Source organism: Megalobrama amblycephala, linkage group LG11 (assembly GCF_018812025.1).
Source record: "Megalobrama amblycephala isolate DHTTF-2021 linkage group LG11, ASM1881202v1, whole genome shotgun sequence".
Lineage (NCBI taxonomy): Eukaryota > Metazoa > Chordata > Actinopteri > Cypriniformes > Xenocyprididae > Megalobrama > Megalobrama amblycephala.
The window spans coordinates 24615541-24634827 of NC_063054.1; the positions used below are offsets into that span (position 1 = coordinate 24615541).

Here is a 19287-nt window from a genome sequence, read left to right on the forward strand (position 1 = left end):
TCTGTTCTTCCGAAGAACAAATCATACAATTTTAGAACAACACGAGGGTGAGTTAATGAACTTTACTGCCATCTTTAACAGATCATCAAATCAATCTGACTGGAACTTGTGAACTTGTGAACTTCTAGCAAAATCTGACTCGTATATTGTTCATGAATCAGTACTTCTCTCATGAACGCTCTAAGGCCCATTCAAACTATAGACTGTAAAAGATGGACAGGGCATCTCTGCTTCCTTCCACTGTAGAAAAAACTTGACAAAAAATATCACATTAAAGGTCGTTGCCATTTATATCGTTTAGAGCCTGAATCTGCACATTAGTAGTCCTGAGGTGAAGCCACGGTATCAAGGTCCCGCTCACACTCCCACTCCCACTCCCGCAGACTCAAATCGCAAGCACAGTTGTCAATCATGACGTTACACCCCATTTTTATAGCATCAAAAAACTTACTAAAACCAAACTTATTGGGAAATAACACTTGAACATAGATCTGCCTGATGAGAACAACATAAAATAACAGAAACCATCTTTGGAAAAAAAAATGTAATTGGATTTTTTAGTTTGGCTCGTGTCCCATTCCATTACATGGAGAGGGCGGGGTTAGGGTTAGGGTTAGGTCTATACTGCAGCCAGCCACTAGGAGGCGATCGAAATGCTTTGGCTTCAGTTTTCAGAACTTGTGTGGCACACTTGGTTCGCACCATGAATGGTAACTATAAAAATGTTAAATGATAAAAAATTTAAAATTCTATGTTTTATGTGAAAAAAGGCCCAAAATTGCATCAGAAGACTCTGAATAAGTGAACGTGAGTCATTTGGACCTTTTTCTTATACTTTCATGGTGTTTTTATTGTGATTTTACAGCTTGACAGCCCCAGTTTTCATTCACTTTCATTATATGGAAAAGACCAGAGAGGGTAAATAATCACGGATTTGAAACGACTGTAAGTAAAAAAAAAATGACATTGATGATTTTATTTTTGGGCGAACTATTACTGTAAGGGTACAGCAATCCTATTAGATCCCACAGGCACACACACTTGGACAATTATCTTACAAACGACATGGAAGCTATCGGTCTCAGTCCGATCTGAGCTGACCCCCCTGTGAGACATCCACTCTGATGACTGACAGGCTAATTGTGCTGCTTTTTATACCATTGCGAGGACACGACCTGTCCTTTTATGTAACGAGGCACGCATGTTTTACCATTCTCTCTCTTTCTCCATCTCTCTAATACTGGATCTGCCAGTGGCGCTCTCTTGATTAGGGAGACAGGCAGAGTGACATTGGAGCTGGAAAAAGAGAGGCGTTAGAGGATGTCATAGCCTGTCTCGGCCTCCCGGCCACCAGTCGCACTATAGCCAGAGAGCAGAACATTTTGATGCACACTGCTTGTACAGATGGCATAAACTGAAACACACTGCCAGAATGCTGTGCATCAACAGCGCAACCCCTGGAGTACAGTCAAACCCTCGACTGAATCTGTTCAGAGAGACCAGTCACCATTCATACGACATACACTACTGTTTAAAAGTTTGGGGTCAGTAAGATTTGAAAGACATTTATAGTTAAATCAACAAGTATGCATTTATTTATAATGTTACAAAACGTTTCTATTTCAAATAAATGCTTTTTTTGTTTATCGAAGAAGCCTGCCAAATTAAAAACATATCAACAAAAATATTAAGCAGCACAACTGTTTTTAACCTTGATAATAATCAGAGAAAATGACAGGAATAAAAAAATAAAACAAATTCATAATTTTTATATAAAACTATTATTGTATTTTTGATCAAATAAATACAGTCTTGGTGAGCGTAACACTTCTTTTAAAAACATTAAAACATCTCACTGACCTCAAACTTTTAAACAGTAGTGGACATCACATAATACTTGCGATTTAAAACCAGTTATCCATTTCCCTCAGGCCTACCTGAGTGGTTTCATTGATGTCCAGTGTATTAAGGCTGCTCTGGGTGATGTCATTTCGAGTGTGGTCATCTTCACTATCATCCATTTCGGAAAAGGAGGAGAGATTAGAGTTATACCCACGCCTCTTTACACCTCCCTGCTCCCTAAAAACAGACACACACAAAAAAAAAATGTAATAACAAACATATGACTGAATATGCGAGCAGCACAATGAGAACCACAGTCTCTGTCCCTGTCTGACTCTCCCACACAGCCAATTACTGCTTTTAGCACACTAATGTACTCACATGTGCAACTAAAGAAAAAATACCTGAAATTAAAACAAAGCTCATATTCAGACACTCTAAATAATTCATGCCTGGTGGGTTGCAGCAATGTCATTGGTTCAGTTATGACATTACAGACCAAAACTTTTCCATTAGGTTTATGTTTCCCATTGATGTATCTGAGAAATTGTGTATTATCAATTGATTGATATGAAAAAGCAAAGTACTCATTACCACTGGGCCTATAAAAGAATGTACATGTACAGTACATACAATGCACTTGTGTACATGTACAGTGTTAAGTAGTAGCCTCACTACAAATGTCCGGCATTTTCTGTCGGCATCGTTAGCTCTGTTAGAATCAGATCTATTGATGCCTGATTTGCAAATAGATACAGACATGGACAAAATTGTTGGTACCCTTGATAAATATGATCAAAGATGACTGTAAAAATAAATCTGCATTGTTTACCCTTTTGATCTTTAATTCGTAAAATTAGCAAAAATCTAACCTTTCATTGAAGGAAAAGAATTGAAAGTGGGGAGAAGATCACATTATGAAATAAATTGAGTGCAGCGTTACTTCAGTGAGGCCACATAGGCATAGTACTGCGACCAGCTGACACGGTCAGCTGTCAAATCACTCCAATCACTACCATTCTCCTATTAGACCGGGGACATATATACGTGGCATTTCTGCTCGGTAAGTATGCTCAAACTGCTCGCAACCCTCTCTCCCTCCCCATTACAAGCATGAGCATATTACTGTGCTCCCTCTGGTTGTCTTCTTTTGTTTCAGATTACTAAGGCTTTCAAGTCCTAGCTTTCATGGACCTCTCTGCTGAGAGACACTCATCCTCATAACCAAGCTACAGTAAGATTACCACTGTTCACTTTTAAAGACATAACTGAAGTGTTTTAATTGTCTATGTATTTCCAAGCTGATGGTTCCATGGGGGTTAATGTTAAAGCTCTTGTATGTTCAATTAATTTCGGAGCAAGAACCCCCATAAGGAACCATACCGCCAAAGATAACTTTTGTTTCAATAAACTCAACGTAACTTGCCAAAGTGGTCCTGTCTGAACTGTTTTTCTCCAAAACACATTGGCCACAATTATTGGCACCCCTAAAATGTTTTGAGTAAAATATCTCTGAAGTATATTCCCAGTGCCAGTATATTGTCCTGCCACGACTTCCTGTTCCACAGGAGTATAAACATGAGATAACACAGAGGCCAAATTCCCTTAATCATTCATCACAATGAGTAAAACCAAAGAATATAGTTCTGATGTGCTGCAAAAGATTGTTAAGCTTCACAAAATAGAAAGTGGCTGTAAGAAAATAGCATTGAAAATGCCCATTTCCACTATCAGGGCAATAATTAAGAAGTTCCAATCAACTAAAGATGTTTCAAATCTGCCGGAAGAGGACGTGCGTCTAAATCGTCCAAATGCGCGGTGAGGAGGAAATTTTGAGTGGACAAAGACTCTCTAAGGATCACAGCTGGAGAATTGCAGAGATTAGTTGAGTCTTGAGTCTCAGAAAGCCTAAAAAAATAATCAAACAGCACCTACATCCCCACAAGATGTTCGGGAGGGTTTCAAGAAAAATCCTCTGCTCTCATCCAGAAACAATCTCCAGCATATTCAGTTGTCAGACTGGAACTTCAAATGGGACCGGTTTCTATGGTCAGATGAAACTAAAAAAGAGCTTTCTGGCAGCAAACCCACCAGATGGGTTTGGTGCACATATGGATAAAAAGTATTCCATGCCCACGGTTAAATATACTGCTGGATCTTTAATGTTGTGGGCCTATTTTTCTGCTGGAGGTCCTGGACATCTTGTTCAGATACATGGTATCATGGATTCTATCAAATACTAACAGATAAAAAATCAAAATTTGACTGCTTCTGCTAGAAATCCTATAATGGGCCGTGGTTGGATCTTCCATCAGGACAATGATCCAAAACAAACATCAAAACCAACACAAAAATGTGTCACTGAGCATAAAATGAAGCTTCTGCCATGGCCATCCCATGACCTGAACCCTAAAGAAAATGAGTGGAGTGAACTCAAGAGAAGAAGCACCAACATGGAGCTCGGAATCTGAAGGATCTGGAGGGATTCTGTATGAAGGAATGGTCTCTGATCTCTTGTCAGGTGTTCTCCAAACTCATCAGGCATTATAGAAGACGACTTAGAGCTGTTATCTTGGCAAAAGGAGGTTGCAAAAAGTATTGAATAAAAGGGTGCCAATAATTGTGGCCAACGTGTTTTGGAGAAAAACATTTATTTCATAATGTAATTTCCCCCCCACTTTCAATTCTTTTCCTTCAATGAAAGGTTAGATTTTTGCTAATTTTGTGAATTAAAGATCAAAAGGATACACATTGCAGATTTATTTTTACAGTCAACTTTGATCATATTTATCAAGGGTACCAACAATTTTGTCCACGTCTGCATTTCGAGTCAGTTCTTTCCAATGACTCATCATGAAGTGGTTTGCGATCTAGGCAAGAAATGTTTTTTCACTCTGTAAAACATTAATAGGAACAAAAAGAGCATTTAGTGGGACATTTGTTGGACATTTGTAATTATTGTCAGAAATTAGTGGTTTTGTTGTCTTTTTGTGAGATAAATCAAAAAATGGTTAGGGACGTTAAAGGGAAAGTTCACCAAAAAATGAAAATTCTGTCATCATCCCATGTCATTCCAAAACCTGTTTCCTTCTTTCATGCACCACAGATGAGGCTGACATGCGGCTAACATGACGCTGAGAAAATTATGAAATTTTCATTTTTAGGTGAAGTATTCCTTTAAGCTTCACCACACATACACACACACACACACAGTTCCTAGTTGTCGTCCCCTGATGATGCCTACATTCAATTCTGGACACTATATCTGGAAATGCATCCTATCATTAGCCAGCAATAAAGAAGTCTTTATTAAGTTAAACACCTGCATGTGCAGCTTGTAAACAATTCTGTACTGCAAGTAAATACATTACTGACTTTCTCTAGTTTTCAGGTTAGCTTGGCTATTTTTCTATAATGTAATTGGTAGCTTAGTCTGCAGTACACACACACACATACACATACACAGAGCTTACATGTCATGTGCAGCCATAGTCATGAGTTTAAAGTTGATGAAGGGGCTGGAAACCTCAATGAACTGCTCTGGCTTCTGAACAGTGGGTTCTAAAGGGCATAAACATCAGTTTGACCCAACCTAAGCAATTATCATAATAATTACATGAGAAATTAAAACACATGTACACATAAAAACACACGTGTTACCCTTGGGCTCATCTGTGATGTTAGTCTGCTTGCGGGGGCGGATGAGTTTCCATTGAGGAACTGGGGGTTCCTTGGGAGGGGCCACTAGGGGGCAGTCTCGAGTGCAGGTGAGTAGCACAGGGTGACTGAAGAGCTGAGAGAGCCCATACTGCCTCAGACTCTCAGACGAATCAGCCTGGAGAACACACCCACCATGATCATAGATTATAGAGAAAAACTTAATAGCAGATTAGACAGCCAGCACTAATCCAAACAGAGCCAAATATTGCTTGAGACTAAGATAGAGGGAGGGAGAGTACCATTTGGGGCAGGTTTTACATTAATGAACTTTAGATAAGTGTGTGCAGTGGAGGAGTAATATCAAACAAGCTGGGTAAGAATATTGGTCTAAAGCTAATAAAGCAAGAGTACTGCCATGAGTCATATCATATGGGTGACCCCATTCTCATGCTATACAATGATATTGCTATGATACTGTTTATTATATTATATTATATTATATTATATTATATTATATTATATTATATTATATCATTCCATGAATGGGGTTAGTCAGATTTTTAATATTTTTGGAAGAAATCTTTCATGGTCATCAAGGTTGCATTTATTTGATCAAAAATACAGCTGAATTTTCAGCAGTCATAACTCCAGTCTTCAGTGTCACATGATACTTCAAAAATCTGATTTGGTGTAATAAATAATAAAATGTTTTCACAATTCTCTAATGAAAAAAACCTAACAGCATTTATTTAAAAAACTTACTGAACCAAAAGATTACAGATTAAAAACATGTGCTTACCATCCTTGTAAGCACTGAGGTCCTTTTCTCCAGCAGGTGCAAGGGCTGGTAACTGGCACACACTACCATCTGAGGAATAGGACCAGTGGCTAAATCAGAAAGAAGAAAGAGTGTGAAGAAGACTAAAAGAATTATACATGAAAGGAAATGTCATTTTTAGGCCCTAAAATCTAAGATGAACTTTTTTCCCTGTTGTCAGACTTCCGTCTCTTTAATACTTAAAGCATAATCAAATGAATGGAGCACAGCCTTGAATAAGAGGAAGAAAGAACAAGTGGATAGATCAAGGCGTGAGTTTCAAAGACAAAGGCATGAACAGCAGAGAGGGCACTGAAATCTGTCAAGCCATATTTTCCTAATTCACCCAGCACGCAAACTTCCAGTGAGAGGAAGGAACAGAGGCACTGTGTTATCAGTGTTTGATCCTCATCTCCCAAGGCCATCTCTAATCTCATATCAGGCTATCAGTGCCCTGCCCTAATTGTCTTGTTAGCAATATACTGTATATATACATAGTTCTGTCATGAAACTCTAGATGGCGCAGGCAGATGGGTCTTAACGCAAGCTGATGATAATTACAATGTTAACTACTGGCACAAGCTGATTGGTCCATGTCACATCTGCAGCCAATGAGGTTGTTGCTCACACATTTAAATGGCTGGTTACATTCACTATAGCAGTTGCAGCGCACTTCAGAGTTCCTCTAAACCCTCCACCTTCCCCAGCTCCACCTGTATAGATCTGCTATGGGTTATTGATATATGCTATTTGCACAGCAGCACTATGTCTTACTCATAGCAGCAAATCAACGTATGTATTGGCAGTAGCAAGTTTCCGTACTTGCTCTGCAGCAATAATCAACAGCAGCAATAATCTACAGCAGCAGCAGTGTAGCAGATCTAATCCGCCAAGACCAAATACATTAACATTGTCATATCCATTACCATGCTAACAATCTTCAGAGAGTTGTCATGATATAAAAATATATGTGTATATATAGAGAGAGAGAAATTTTGTGATAGCAAAAATTGTCATTTTTGTAATTTTAATTTTAGACTGTCCCACCTTGATCTTCTTGACTATATTCAACAATTATAATCAAACACCATAATTTTGACAATCCAATAACAATACAAATATGAATAAAAAAATATTATTCATAAGTATAAATGTATTTATAAACTAATTTGAATTGCCAAAAAATTTAATTTAGCTGTGTCCCACCATTTATATGAACAACCCTGCCGTTCAAGTTATTGGATACTTTTCTTAATTTTCTTTAATTAAGTTTACCAGTAATTACGAGCCAACTTTTGAGCCCAAGCTAGCTAGTGAACTTTTTTTAACTTGGGAAAGAAGAATTTAAACTGTGTTTAGGCTTGTTCAAAATGCAATAAACGGGGCTGCAAACCTCAGAGAAAATAGAAAATAAACTGGTGCATATAATATTGGCAAGATATGGAAAATAAAATGACTGAGGTTGACAATCCACACTTTCTAAAGGTTAAGCACCACCTTTTACAATTTGATTAAAAAAATGACTTCAAGAGGTGCTGGACCTATTTTGTGTCCTATTCATGGAAAGTGCCATAAATAGAATGAACAGCGATCATGTGTGTATGTTTCAATAAGAGATTCCCCTTTAGGCACTGAAGATCTAGGCCACGGTGCCAAAGTGATATATGTCAAAGCATGTTATAATTTCCAGCCCATTAATTAGTATCAAACACCCAGAGGGAGTGAGAGGATAACAGAGGGGATGGATTCATTATATGGATTAAAGGACCCTATAGATAAAAGGACAGAGCAAACAAAGAATGTTTGTGAAGGATAACGAGAGAGAGAAAGTGAATTTCAGCAGCAAACATCGCATTATCCCAGTGTAATCTGAACCACTCACTTACAGAAACCAATTATCCAAAACGGTCTATCTGAACAGCAAACCATTAGCCTCAATAGACTCATCAAATTGTTAGTCTCCATAGACCTGTCGGAAATCCATGTTTACATGCGTACTGAAAATTACACCTCCTTATCAAAACAGCACTGAGCTTTTCAAAGCAGGTTGGTGTAAATTGATGCATATTGTGTATGTGTGAGTGTGTGCATGCATCTTTGCTCTCCTTGCATATTTCAGGCATAAACTGCACAGTGACAGAATTGATAGTACTCGCCCGAGGCCATGCCATATAATTCAATTCAGATCACACTACCTGAGAGAAAAACACTGGCGCTCTGTTCACAGTCTGACACAAACACTCATGCAGATTAACACTGTCGCACACTTCTTCAGTGCAAACACAAATACAGTTATGCACACACAAACACGTGCCCAATCACAGAAAAGGGGTTGTTTTATTTATTCATGCTCATGATACACATCTAGCAGTGAAAGCTATGGCACTGACTCCATAATGCATGAACCTGCAGAAGAAGTGATGCATGGAGAAGGAAGAGGGTGCTACCTGATGACGAGCGGTTAGAGGGGGCAGACTGACACTTATAGGTCATTTTACCCATAATTCCTTGCTAAACAGATCACCACCCCTATACTGAGAGCTCAATGGCACATTGGCTGCGAATTATTAATATGTTTTCAGAGAGCATATAGGGTATGAAAATGTATGAAAATCAAATATTCAACTACATTTTTCAGAGTGAATAATGTATGGTGAGGAGAGAGGGGAAAGTACCATGTATGAAAATGCATATATATATATTTGCACAAGTACAAGACAAAAAAAAAAAAAAAACCCTGACTTTGATTTGGATGGATAGCTGCATTGGGCTGAATGGTTTGTCTTTGTTCTTCCTCTTAGCATACAAGAAAAATCAAGTGTGAAATATCAAAATACCGAAGGACCCCAAACTTTCGGATCAAAGATTTTCCATGAACTTTCCAATCCTTTTATGATGACTGAATAAGGATTTTCAAAAACTCATTTTATAGAGATCGCACTCACAAAAAGTAATTTCTAGTCAAAAAAAATAATTTGAGTATTACCAGAAATTTATATGTACTTTAGCAATATCCATGACCTTTTAGGATACTAAAAATTTCCATATTGTTCTATGACACTCACAAAGAGTAACTGTTACGGGTGTTGATAGAGAGATGAGGCTGATACGAATTTCCACAAACACTTAACACTTTTAATGAACAGAAGGCAGAGAACACCAAACACACACTTAACTTAAACAGAGAACGGACAGGGAGTAAAGGGAGTGAGTCCATTATATGGGGAGTGCTGACGAGGAGGTCCAGGTGAAGGTGATCCGTGATGATGGGGAGAAGACGAGGGAAGTGAGTGCAGGTGTGGAGAACAGGAGGACTATGGGATATGGAGTTCAGGAGACGAGGGAACACGGGAACTGTGACAGTAACCTCTAGCCGAATAAATAATTTGAGCATTACCAAAAAATTTTTCTATTAACTATAGCAATTTACATGTCTTTTTAAGACATTATACATTTTCATGATTTTAAGATATTATACATTTCCATGACTTTTTCCAAGACACTCATAAAGAGTACTTTCTAGTCAAATAAATAATTTGAGCATTACCATAAAAATTACTTTTCAGGTCCTGAAAATCATGCATTTAAAATACCATAATATTAAATCATCAATATTTTATGAATTTTCCAAGAAGAGACTAGAAAATTTAAATTTGTATATCTGCTAAAGCAGAGGTCTTCAACCCTGCTCCTGGGGATCTACTGTCCTGGAGAGTTTAACTCCAACCCTGAACCTGCTAATCAAGCTCTTCAGGACCACATGAAAATCACATCAGTGTGAAATTCACATGTGCTGAAGCAGGTTGGATATAAACTTGGGCAGGGTTGAAGCTACTAAAGGGTTAATTCTGTCAACTTTTCGGAGTGTACTAGCACAGAGATTACCTCAAAGGTTTGAAATCAAACATTTTCATGAGGTCTTCCACTCTCAACAGTTCTATAGTGGTAACCACATGGCTTCAGATTGATCATGTGAGGCCTGATGATTTCAAGCGTTAAATAGGTATTAATATCCCTACTCTCAATAAATACTGCCATTGTACCTATAAGCATTGGGACAAAAGGTTACCACTATGCCATTAAACCTCTACACTGCAACAATCAGAATGAAAATCTTGTGAATTTACAATTATTATCATAATTATGGTTTTCATTAGCCTCTATATCAACTGACAAAGAGTGTTAACACAAGGTATCATAGACTTAGAAGACTTAAAGTGCCCTATTTTAACGATCTAAGCTCATTGTCTAAAGCGCACAGCCCAAGTGCACTTAGGGCATGTCCGAATCCACTTTTGCTAGTTTAATGATGGGGCATGGTCTAAAAGGGTTGTCCCTATTCTCTTAATGAGTAATGGGTGTGTTTTTGGTGTAACATGCAACTAATCAATCAGAGTCTCATCTCCCATTCCCATTAAAAGCCAGTTGCTCCTGCGTCATGGCGGATTCGCTATTTACATGGCGGAATTTGCAAGCAGAAAAACTGAACGATTCTCTAGTGAGGAAATGGATCTGCTCACGCGCGACGTTAGATCACACCAAAGCATTTTTATCTTTATGCACACAATAATAATCTTTTACAATGTAATCCTTTTATTTGTAATATTTGGCATGTTTGTGTGCTGCTACGTGTCCCTGTGTGTGTGTAATAAGCAGAATGTATGAGCGTTGTGCACCCGCCTAAAGGTTACTAACGTGCTCTTTAAATAACAAAAAAAATATTGCGCCATTGACTTTAGACCAGGTTTCAGTTGGTCAATGGTGCAGTCTATTTCAGTTGCCTCAAAATAGCAACGCCCCAACAATGCGCCTGAACACACCTCGTTTTCAGACCAGCACACCCATGGGCACACAAATGGGTGCAAACGCATTTGCTATTTAAAGGTGCCATAGAACGTCTTTTTAAAAGATGTAATATAAGTCTAAGGTGTCCCCTGAATGTGTATGTGAAGTTTCAGCTCAAAATACCCCATAGATTTTTTTAATTAATTTTTTTAACTGCCTATTTTGGGGCATCATTAAATATGAGCTGATTTTGGCTGCGGCCCCTTTAAATGCTCACGCTCCCCGCCCACGGAGCTCGTGCTTGCCTTAAACAGTGCATAAACAAAGTTGACACAGCTAATATAACCCTCAAAATGGATCTTTACAAAGTGTTCGTCATGCAACATGTCTAATCGCGTAAGTATAGTATTTATTTGGATGTTTACATTTGATTCTGAATGAGTTTGATGGTGCTCCGTGGCTAACGGCTAACATTACACACTGTTGGAGAGATTTATAGAGAATGAAGTTGTGTTTATGAATTATACAGACTGCAAGTGTTTAAAAATGAAAAGAGCGACGGCTCTTGTCTCCGTGAATACAGTAATAAACGATGGTAACTTTAACCGCATTTAACAGTACATTAGCAACATGCTAACGATACATTTAGATTATTATTTAGTTATTATTGCTCCATCTGCCATTTTTCGCTGTTGTTATTGCTTGCTTACCTAGTCTGATGATTCGGCTGTGCTGCTCCAGACGTTAATACTGGCTGCCCTTGTCTAATGCCTTTCATAATGTTGGGAACATGGGCTGGCATATGCAAATATTGGGGGCGTACACCCCGACTGTTACGTAACAGTCGGTGTTATGTTGAGATTCGCCTGTTCTTCGGAGGTCTTTTAAACAAATGAGATTTATATAAGAAGGAGGAAACAATGGAGTTTGAGACTCACTGTATGTCTTTTCCATGTACTGAACTCTTGTTATTTAACTATGCCGAGGTAAATTCAATTTTTGAATCTAGGGCACCTTTAAGTCACGATTTTAAAGTTCCATTAGAACACTCTTAAAGAGCCATTTGCACAGCAGGTATCTTGCCATATCGATTCTCTCATTTATTCTCTCTGCCGGTGTCTTTTAATCAGACATGTCACATACTGTTAAGGGATAAATGACTGTGATGTGTGTGTGCGTGTGTGCGGGACGGTACCTCTGCTCTTTAGTACTGTGGGAGATTCACTCTTGATCTCGTTCACATTAGAATCTGTAGTCGTGCTCTTCTCCTCTGAGCTCTCTTCCTCCAACTGGAATTGAGGAATATTGTTCCTTAGAAATTCCCAAATTTTCCCTGTATACCAGGATCTAGGAACAACATTAACACATGGATGATTAGTATCAAATGTTTTGATCTCCATCTCTTAATTAGGGTTTTACTGTGAACTTATTTAATAATCTCAATTGATTAAGCCTGGGAAAAACAAAAGACTTGTATCAATTTAATGGCCAGTCACAGGGTCAATGCATGAAACTAATAAAGCTGAACAAACAAAGCCTCTGGTCTGTCAACCAATCAATAAACAGCAATTAAAGAAAGGCGAGCAATGCTCAATTAACTGGTACAGGGATCACTACAGCTTGGATAAAGGTCTAAACCGATAAAAACAAATAAAAACAAACAACACACTCTCTTGCTTGTATTCAACTTGAGTCTTTAACCTTCAACAAACACTACCTTTCAAAAGTTATTTTTTAATGTTTTTTGAAAGAAGTCTATTTTGCTCACCAAGGCTGTACTTATTAAAATAACCGTTTTATATTTTAATATATTCTTAAAAGTATTATATATTTATATTTCAACAGCCTTTACTCCAGCCTTCATTGTCACGTGAGCCATCAGAAATCATTCTAATATGCTGATTGGTGCTCAAGTAACATTTCTGTACCGTTACATTTTTTAGGATTATTCGATGAATATACAGTTCAACAGAACAGCATTTATTTCAAACTATTTGAAACATTGTAAATGTCTTTACTGTCACTTTTGGTCAATTTAATGTGTCCTTGCTGAATAAAAGTATTCATTTCTATTCAAAATCTTACTGACCCCAAACTGCTGAATGGTCATGTATATCCTTGGTAATATTTGAAAAGTTTCTTTTCACTCAATTTGCTAGTTACCACGTTTTCTAATTTCATGCAGAAAAGATGTCAAATTGTTTTGCCATCATGTGCTACATGGTTTTCTTGGACTCTCTTGGCTTTCTGATGTTCTGGTAAATATGTGAGCTGTTGGAGTGAGATACGACTCCAAGATCCTGCAGGGCAGCAACATGAAGTAAATGACCTCAGGAGACCCTACTTTGATACACACACTAGCCAAGCCTTGAACAAAAAAAAATGATAGCACTCTAGAAGATTTGACAGCAAGACGTGTGCTCTCATCTCACAGCAATTTATTTCTCCAAAATACGAGCGTACGCTCTCCAAAAATGTGTATACTGGTCTCTTGAGGAGGCTCTGAAACACGGAAACTCATCAGAGCGTAAATTACAAGACACCATGCCGTGTTTCCCAAAACAGAGCAGATGTGAGAGTTATGCTGAGGAAGTGACAACAAACTAAAGAGACAGAGTCAAACGCTAGAGAAAAGAAAGTTACATGCTAATTTCACAACAACAACATTCCTGCAGTAACTCGATAAAGCCGGAACAAGAGTGAAGGCCAGCCATTTGTTTGCAGAACAACAGCATAGTGTCTGCAGTCCATTTGCTCCTAATAAGGGTGGCATCTGTGCACACTGTGAGGAAAAGAAGGACATTCTGTGGATCGCAGAGCACAGCTTAATGAAGCTTGTTAGCACATACCACAGACATCAAGACAAAGCTATTGGCAGAGAGAATGGATTGATAACAATAAAACTTATCTAAAAGCTCTCAAAAAAGCAAAAACTTGTTTTATTACATTTTATAAATGCGAAGAATTCAGTGTTACTATAGTAATGAGTGTTGAAAAATTGCAAATCTAATGCAATTTACAGTAAAAGATCTGTAAATATGTTTCTATGTGTTTTTAAGGCGCAATGCAACAGAAGCAGCAACAGGTCTTTTCTTTCATATTGTGACGTACATCTGAGTGAAACCGATTATTGAAAAAGAAAAAAAATGTAGGTTGGCTACTTGGTTCTGTCCATCAGTTGTTGTTTGCATGGTGGCAGAACTGAATGTGAGCCAAAAAATGTCAAGTTTTTAAATTAAACATATACATGGATGAATCGTTCACAATTAGATTAATAACATGCATTTATAAAAGAGATCAAATGCTTGTCCTATGTAGGGTCATGGGGATGCTGGAGCCTATCCCAGTGTCTCCTTTCCCAGGCCTATGAAAATATTTTGTTAAATAAATAAATGTATTAAGAACATAGAAAAAAGCTTATTTAAGTATTTATAAAGCATATCTAAACTGTGATCTAATCAGTACATTGTGTATTAACCTTAATTAGCGATCAATCTGTAAAGCGATAAAGATGCGCAGACCAAACAATCTTTAAAAAAGAAACCTGGTCCACATTTAATCTAGTCATCAGGCATCACAGCTGCCAAAGGGCCATTTGTAACTGTGCTATTATTACGTAATTAGAAAAATAATTCTTTCAATAATTTAATAATTTCAATAACTTGCATATTAGCCAATAAATGATAACGAATTTACTCTGACTTTTGACTAATACCCCACAGCCTTTAAAAACTTTAGGAAGGTACCAAGGTTATAATCGTTAACGAAAACGAACAAAAAACGAAAACTAGGTAGGAAAAAACTTTGTCATTAACTGAAATAAAATAAAAACGAGGCATTACAAAAAAACGATAACTAACTAAAACTGTAATGTGTGTTTGGCAAAACTAACTAAAATAAAATAAAATTATAGATTAAATGTCCTTAGTTTTCGTCTTTGTCAATGTCTTTCATAGAGCAAATAACGTTCAGCTGCATTTCCTTTCCCTGCGTCTCTCACTCACGCGTCTCTCTCACACACACACACACACACACACACACACACACAGCCCCTCCCCTCCGTGCACACCGCGTCTCCATGAGAACGATTGTTCGACGTTGAAAGAAAGTTCGCGAAAGGTTGGTATCTCGTGAACACCTTTACACAAACACACATTAAAAAGTGGTATAAAATTATTTTTAATTCTGAATATAACTTTGTCAGTGTGTAAATGTCGACTCGACTCAGTACATTTTATGTACTGGTTTTATTTTTGAATGAATATTTACTAAAATTGTATGATGTTTTTGTTGAGTTATTATTACACAATATTTTTTCTGACCTTTTTGAATCTTGCCCCTGACAAATAACCCAAATTACAAAAAAAGACTAAAACTAACACTAAAACTAATAAAAACTAAACTAAAACTAAGCATTTTCAAAAAATAAAAACTAAACTAAACTAGCAAACCCACTTTAAAAACTAATTAAAACTAAACTGAATTTGAAAACAAAAAGTCAAAACGAAATAAAAATAAAAACTAATGAAAAATGCAAAACTATAATAACCTTGGAAGGTACAGTATGTAACATGTACATTAAGATTTTTAAGAGGAAGTGTTTGAAGAGAGCCTCACTTTAAAGGAATGATCTCCGGTATCCAGCCGGTGAGACAGTGGATGACTGTAAAATCTCCAATCTCTCTCCCAGAGCCTGAGACTGGAATACTGGAGAGAGAAAACAATATCACAATTACACATCAACACTTATTACTTATTAGCCAGACAGCCATACAATACATACAAATAGGTGTGAGTACATCCTAAAATACCAGAAAAAACAATGCTTCTCCTTTCAATAAAGACCGCATGAATATGCATACTCAGTTCCAGTTCCACTGTGTCATATCAGACGTTGATCTGTGCATGTCTATGTGTGTGTGTGTGTGTTTGTGTGTGACCTCTTGCTCTCTTTCTCTGAAGAAACCAGATGGCTGATGCTCTAATTGTGCCTCACGGGATGCTGTATTCAACCAGTCCGGCAGCTATTAATTAACTGCACGATTTCACTGTTCATCTTTACGCAAAAAAACATTCCATCATTATCACTGCCACACAAGAGCACGAGCACACTTCAAACAGGATGTACAGTGGCTTCAGGTGAGCACCAGTAATGGCAGTAATGAATTCTACAGCATGTATAAGTGGTAACTGGAAACTGACATCTGGAAAGCACAATATTGTGCTTTTTGTTTCCTGAACATTTTATTTAGAACCATGAATGATTAACTGGCTCAGAGATGGCTCATTTCCTAAGCTAGATTAAACATTTACACCATGAAAAAATGAATCTACTCTTTCATTCTTCTGGGATGCACAATACCAAATTTCTGGGAATAATGTACTTGCTCCTTTGCATGCAATGCATGGAGACTGCCATTTCAAAAAGGACGCTAAAGCATCATCAAAATTTCATAAAAGTGGCCCATTTTATCCAAGCTTTCTGAGATGATCAACTGAAATTTATGTCGTTACTCACAAATAAACCTCCACTGCAGTGGGCTATTCTAGTGTCTAGTCACAAAAGCTGAAGTCGAGAACCTGGTCAGTCAGATTTGTGAATGAATCATTCAGACTAGTTTTGTGAACTAATTCAACCGATTATTTGACAATTCAGATGCTTATTGCTTGGATTATGTTTAAAAATACTCACTCAGTACTGGCCACCTTTAGTATGCCCTTAGCCAACAGCATGGGCCAAAGCTCTGATTGGTTTGTAGTAGCAGGAAGCAGCAGGTTATCATCCTTGTCAAATGGTAACATGTCATCAACAGTAATCTTCCTCCAACTTCCCTAAAAAGCAGAAACAATTCTTATAAAAAGCTCATTCATTAGCATTATTGAGATACTCGAAAATATCTCAGTAAAATTCAGCATCCAAAACCGTTTTTGTGTGCTGCAAAAAGTTATCATATAATAATGGCAAATTCCATCTGGATAGGCCATTAATAGTCAGATTTGTGTGGCTCAACATTTGTTAACATTAATTTACTCATGGATGCACTATATTTTAAATAAATATACCAAAGTAAAAAAAAATCAGTTTTTAATGATCTTCTCACTATCAAATTCATCTTAGTTAATACAAACAAAACCAAAGGTGCATCAATCACAAGCCAGATGAGCCTTTAAAGCCCATGGTTCATTAGAGTGCATTTTGTACACAGTAGCGTAAAATGCTGTGATAAACATCATTAATTTTAATGGAGTTATATTAAAGAGAGTGATCTTAGAAGATCAGTCAGCAACAAAATAACTAATGCCCAGCACATAGGCCTTATCTAAAATGCTCCTGTACCTGAGAGAGCGCTACTTTACTATTCTTTGATATCACCTGTCAAACAAATCACTGTTACCAGCGTGCAGGGCAGTCTTTGCTCATGTAGTAATAGGAGCCATTAAGGTAAAAAATTGTTTCTCTCATTGCCCGTGCCCAGAGCGTAGAACAGCCTGACAGTCACGGCTCTACCAACTCTCTAGGCTCCCAGATAAGCATTGTGTTCTCACTTAATCACTGCCTAAAGGACACAGTGTCCTTCTAGCGTTAGAAGACAAATGGACAAATGCTACAATAGGTGTTGAGCAGCACAACACGTTGTGTACATTTTAATGCTATAGCATATTTGGCAATTTTGTGTGAACCTCTCATTCATTAAAGATCCTTTAGTGAAAAAAAAATCTTGTGATTTCGAATTAACATGAGGGTGAGTTTATGATGACAGAAATGTCATTTTTGCTGAATTATTTTATTTTATTTTTTTCCAATGAAGAACATAACTTTCAGTTTTCATTGAATTTTTGTTACAAAACTGTTCTAGTTATTCAACAACAAAAGCGACACAAAGCTGAAAGGAAATGCAGTGAATGTAGTTCACAACAGGTTTTCAATAAAAATATTTAATATGGTGTCTATACTCAACCTGAGCTTACCATCCAGTAGAGTTTAATGACATACTTCCCATAGGCATTATAGAGGGGCATGTGATCCTTCTCTGCTTTACAAAGGGAGTAGATGTGTTCCCAGGGTCTCCAAAGGTTGGGAACCGTTTCCGTGGAGACGGCCTTGTCATCTCCTGTGTTGTAGACTTTCCACAGAATGTAGAACTCACTAATGACCCATCGAATAAGCTGTGAAATCGGCGTGCGGGGCGAAGAGTGACCCAGTGTAAATTAATGCCAACAAAACTAATCATTCTTTGTTCTAATCAGTAACGCAAGCCATCTGAAGTGATTTATTGACTCACCTCACTTGAGAGTAAATGCTCATTTGCTGAGGTGAGGTCAAAGGCAGATTTATTGTCCACCACAACAGGAGTCTGTTTTAAAGGGCAAGATACATTAAATGGATCAAAAGTGACAATAAAGACTTTTACATTGTTACGAAAAAAAATCCACATTATATTTTTTTCAAAATTATTAAGCAACTAAACTATTTTCGACATTCATAATAATAGGAAATGTTTCTTGAGCACCAAAACATGATATTAGAATGATTTTTAAAAGAACATTTGACACTGAAGACTGGAGTCATGTACAGTATATTAAAAAAAAAAAAATGGTACTTTAAACTGTAATAATATTTGCTGATTTTACTGGTTTTACTGTATTTTTGATCAAATAAATGCAGCCTTGGTGACTTCTTTCAAAAACTTAAAAAACAACAACCCCAAACTCTTAAATATATCTAATATCTAATATCTAAAACAGTTCTTTCTGGTTCTCAAATCTGATTGGCTGTTAGCCATGCCGTGCGATATTTTAGTGATAACAGCACTCCTTCCTTTTCACCGTTTGTACCACTCCGTTTGAAGTGACTATCATGGCGGCTGAGCAAATCCACCGTAATTTTTGCAAATACTACACCTGTTGTAGCACGAACTGTAGTTTTAGGAGTTTACACTGTTCCGCTTCATGTTGTGGCCGCATTACCACCTTGGGTATGCCTTATTTTCTAAGAATTCAACGGCCATTGTCAATTATTCCTTACATTATTTACACACTTGTGCCGTCAAACTGTTGTATAAATGCAATATCACACTCGTAACCGTGTGATATTGCTCATTTGTCTCACTAGAAAAATATCTCAAATGTTTTCTTCCCACTACTATCACAGATCATATTGACCCTCTGAGGGATATGAATCC

At 37.3% G+C, this 19287-nt stretch overlaps 1 protein-coding gene across 5 annotated transcripts in view; it reads right to left on the minus strand.

Moving 5' to 3' along the window:
• The window catches only part of adgb (androglobin), a 54869-nt gene that overhangs the window by 32652 nt on the left and 2930 nt on the right, over positions 1–19287 (minus strand). For 3 of the 5 annotated variants that reach the window (XM_048206905.1, XM_048206904.1, XM_048206903.1), the window contains exons 4-12: positions 18388–18459; positions 18074–18271; positions 16797–16936; positions 15722–15811; positions 12300–12451; positions 6302–6390; positions 5503–5677; positions 5316–5403; positions 1938–2079 (exon numbers count right to left, since the gene is read on the minus strand). In XM_048206905.1, the coding sequence (XP_048062862.1) occupies positions 1938–2079; positions 5316–5403; positions 5503–5677; positions 6302–6390; positions 12300–12451; positions 15722–15811; positions 16797–16936; positions 18074–18271; positions 18388–18459 (1146 nt within the window). The remainder of the gene's footprint in view (positions 1–1937; positions 2080–5315; positions 5404–5502; positions 5678–6301; positions 6391–12299; positions 12452–15721; positions 15812–16796; positions 16937–18073; positions 18272–18387; positions 18460–19287) is intronic. The other 2 variants (XM_048206908.1, XM_048206907.1) reach the window with 1 other exon arrangement.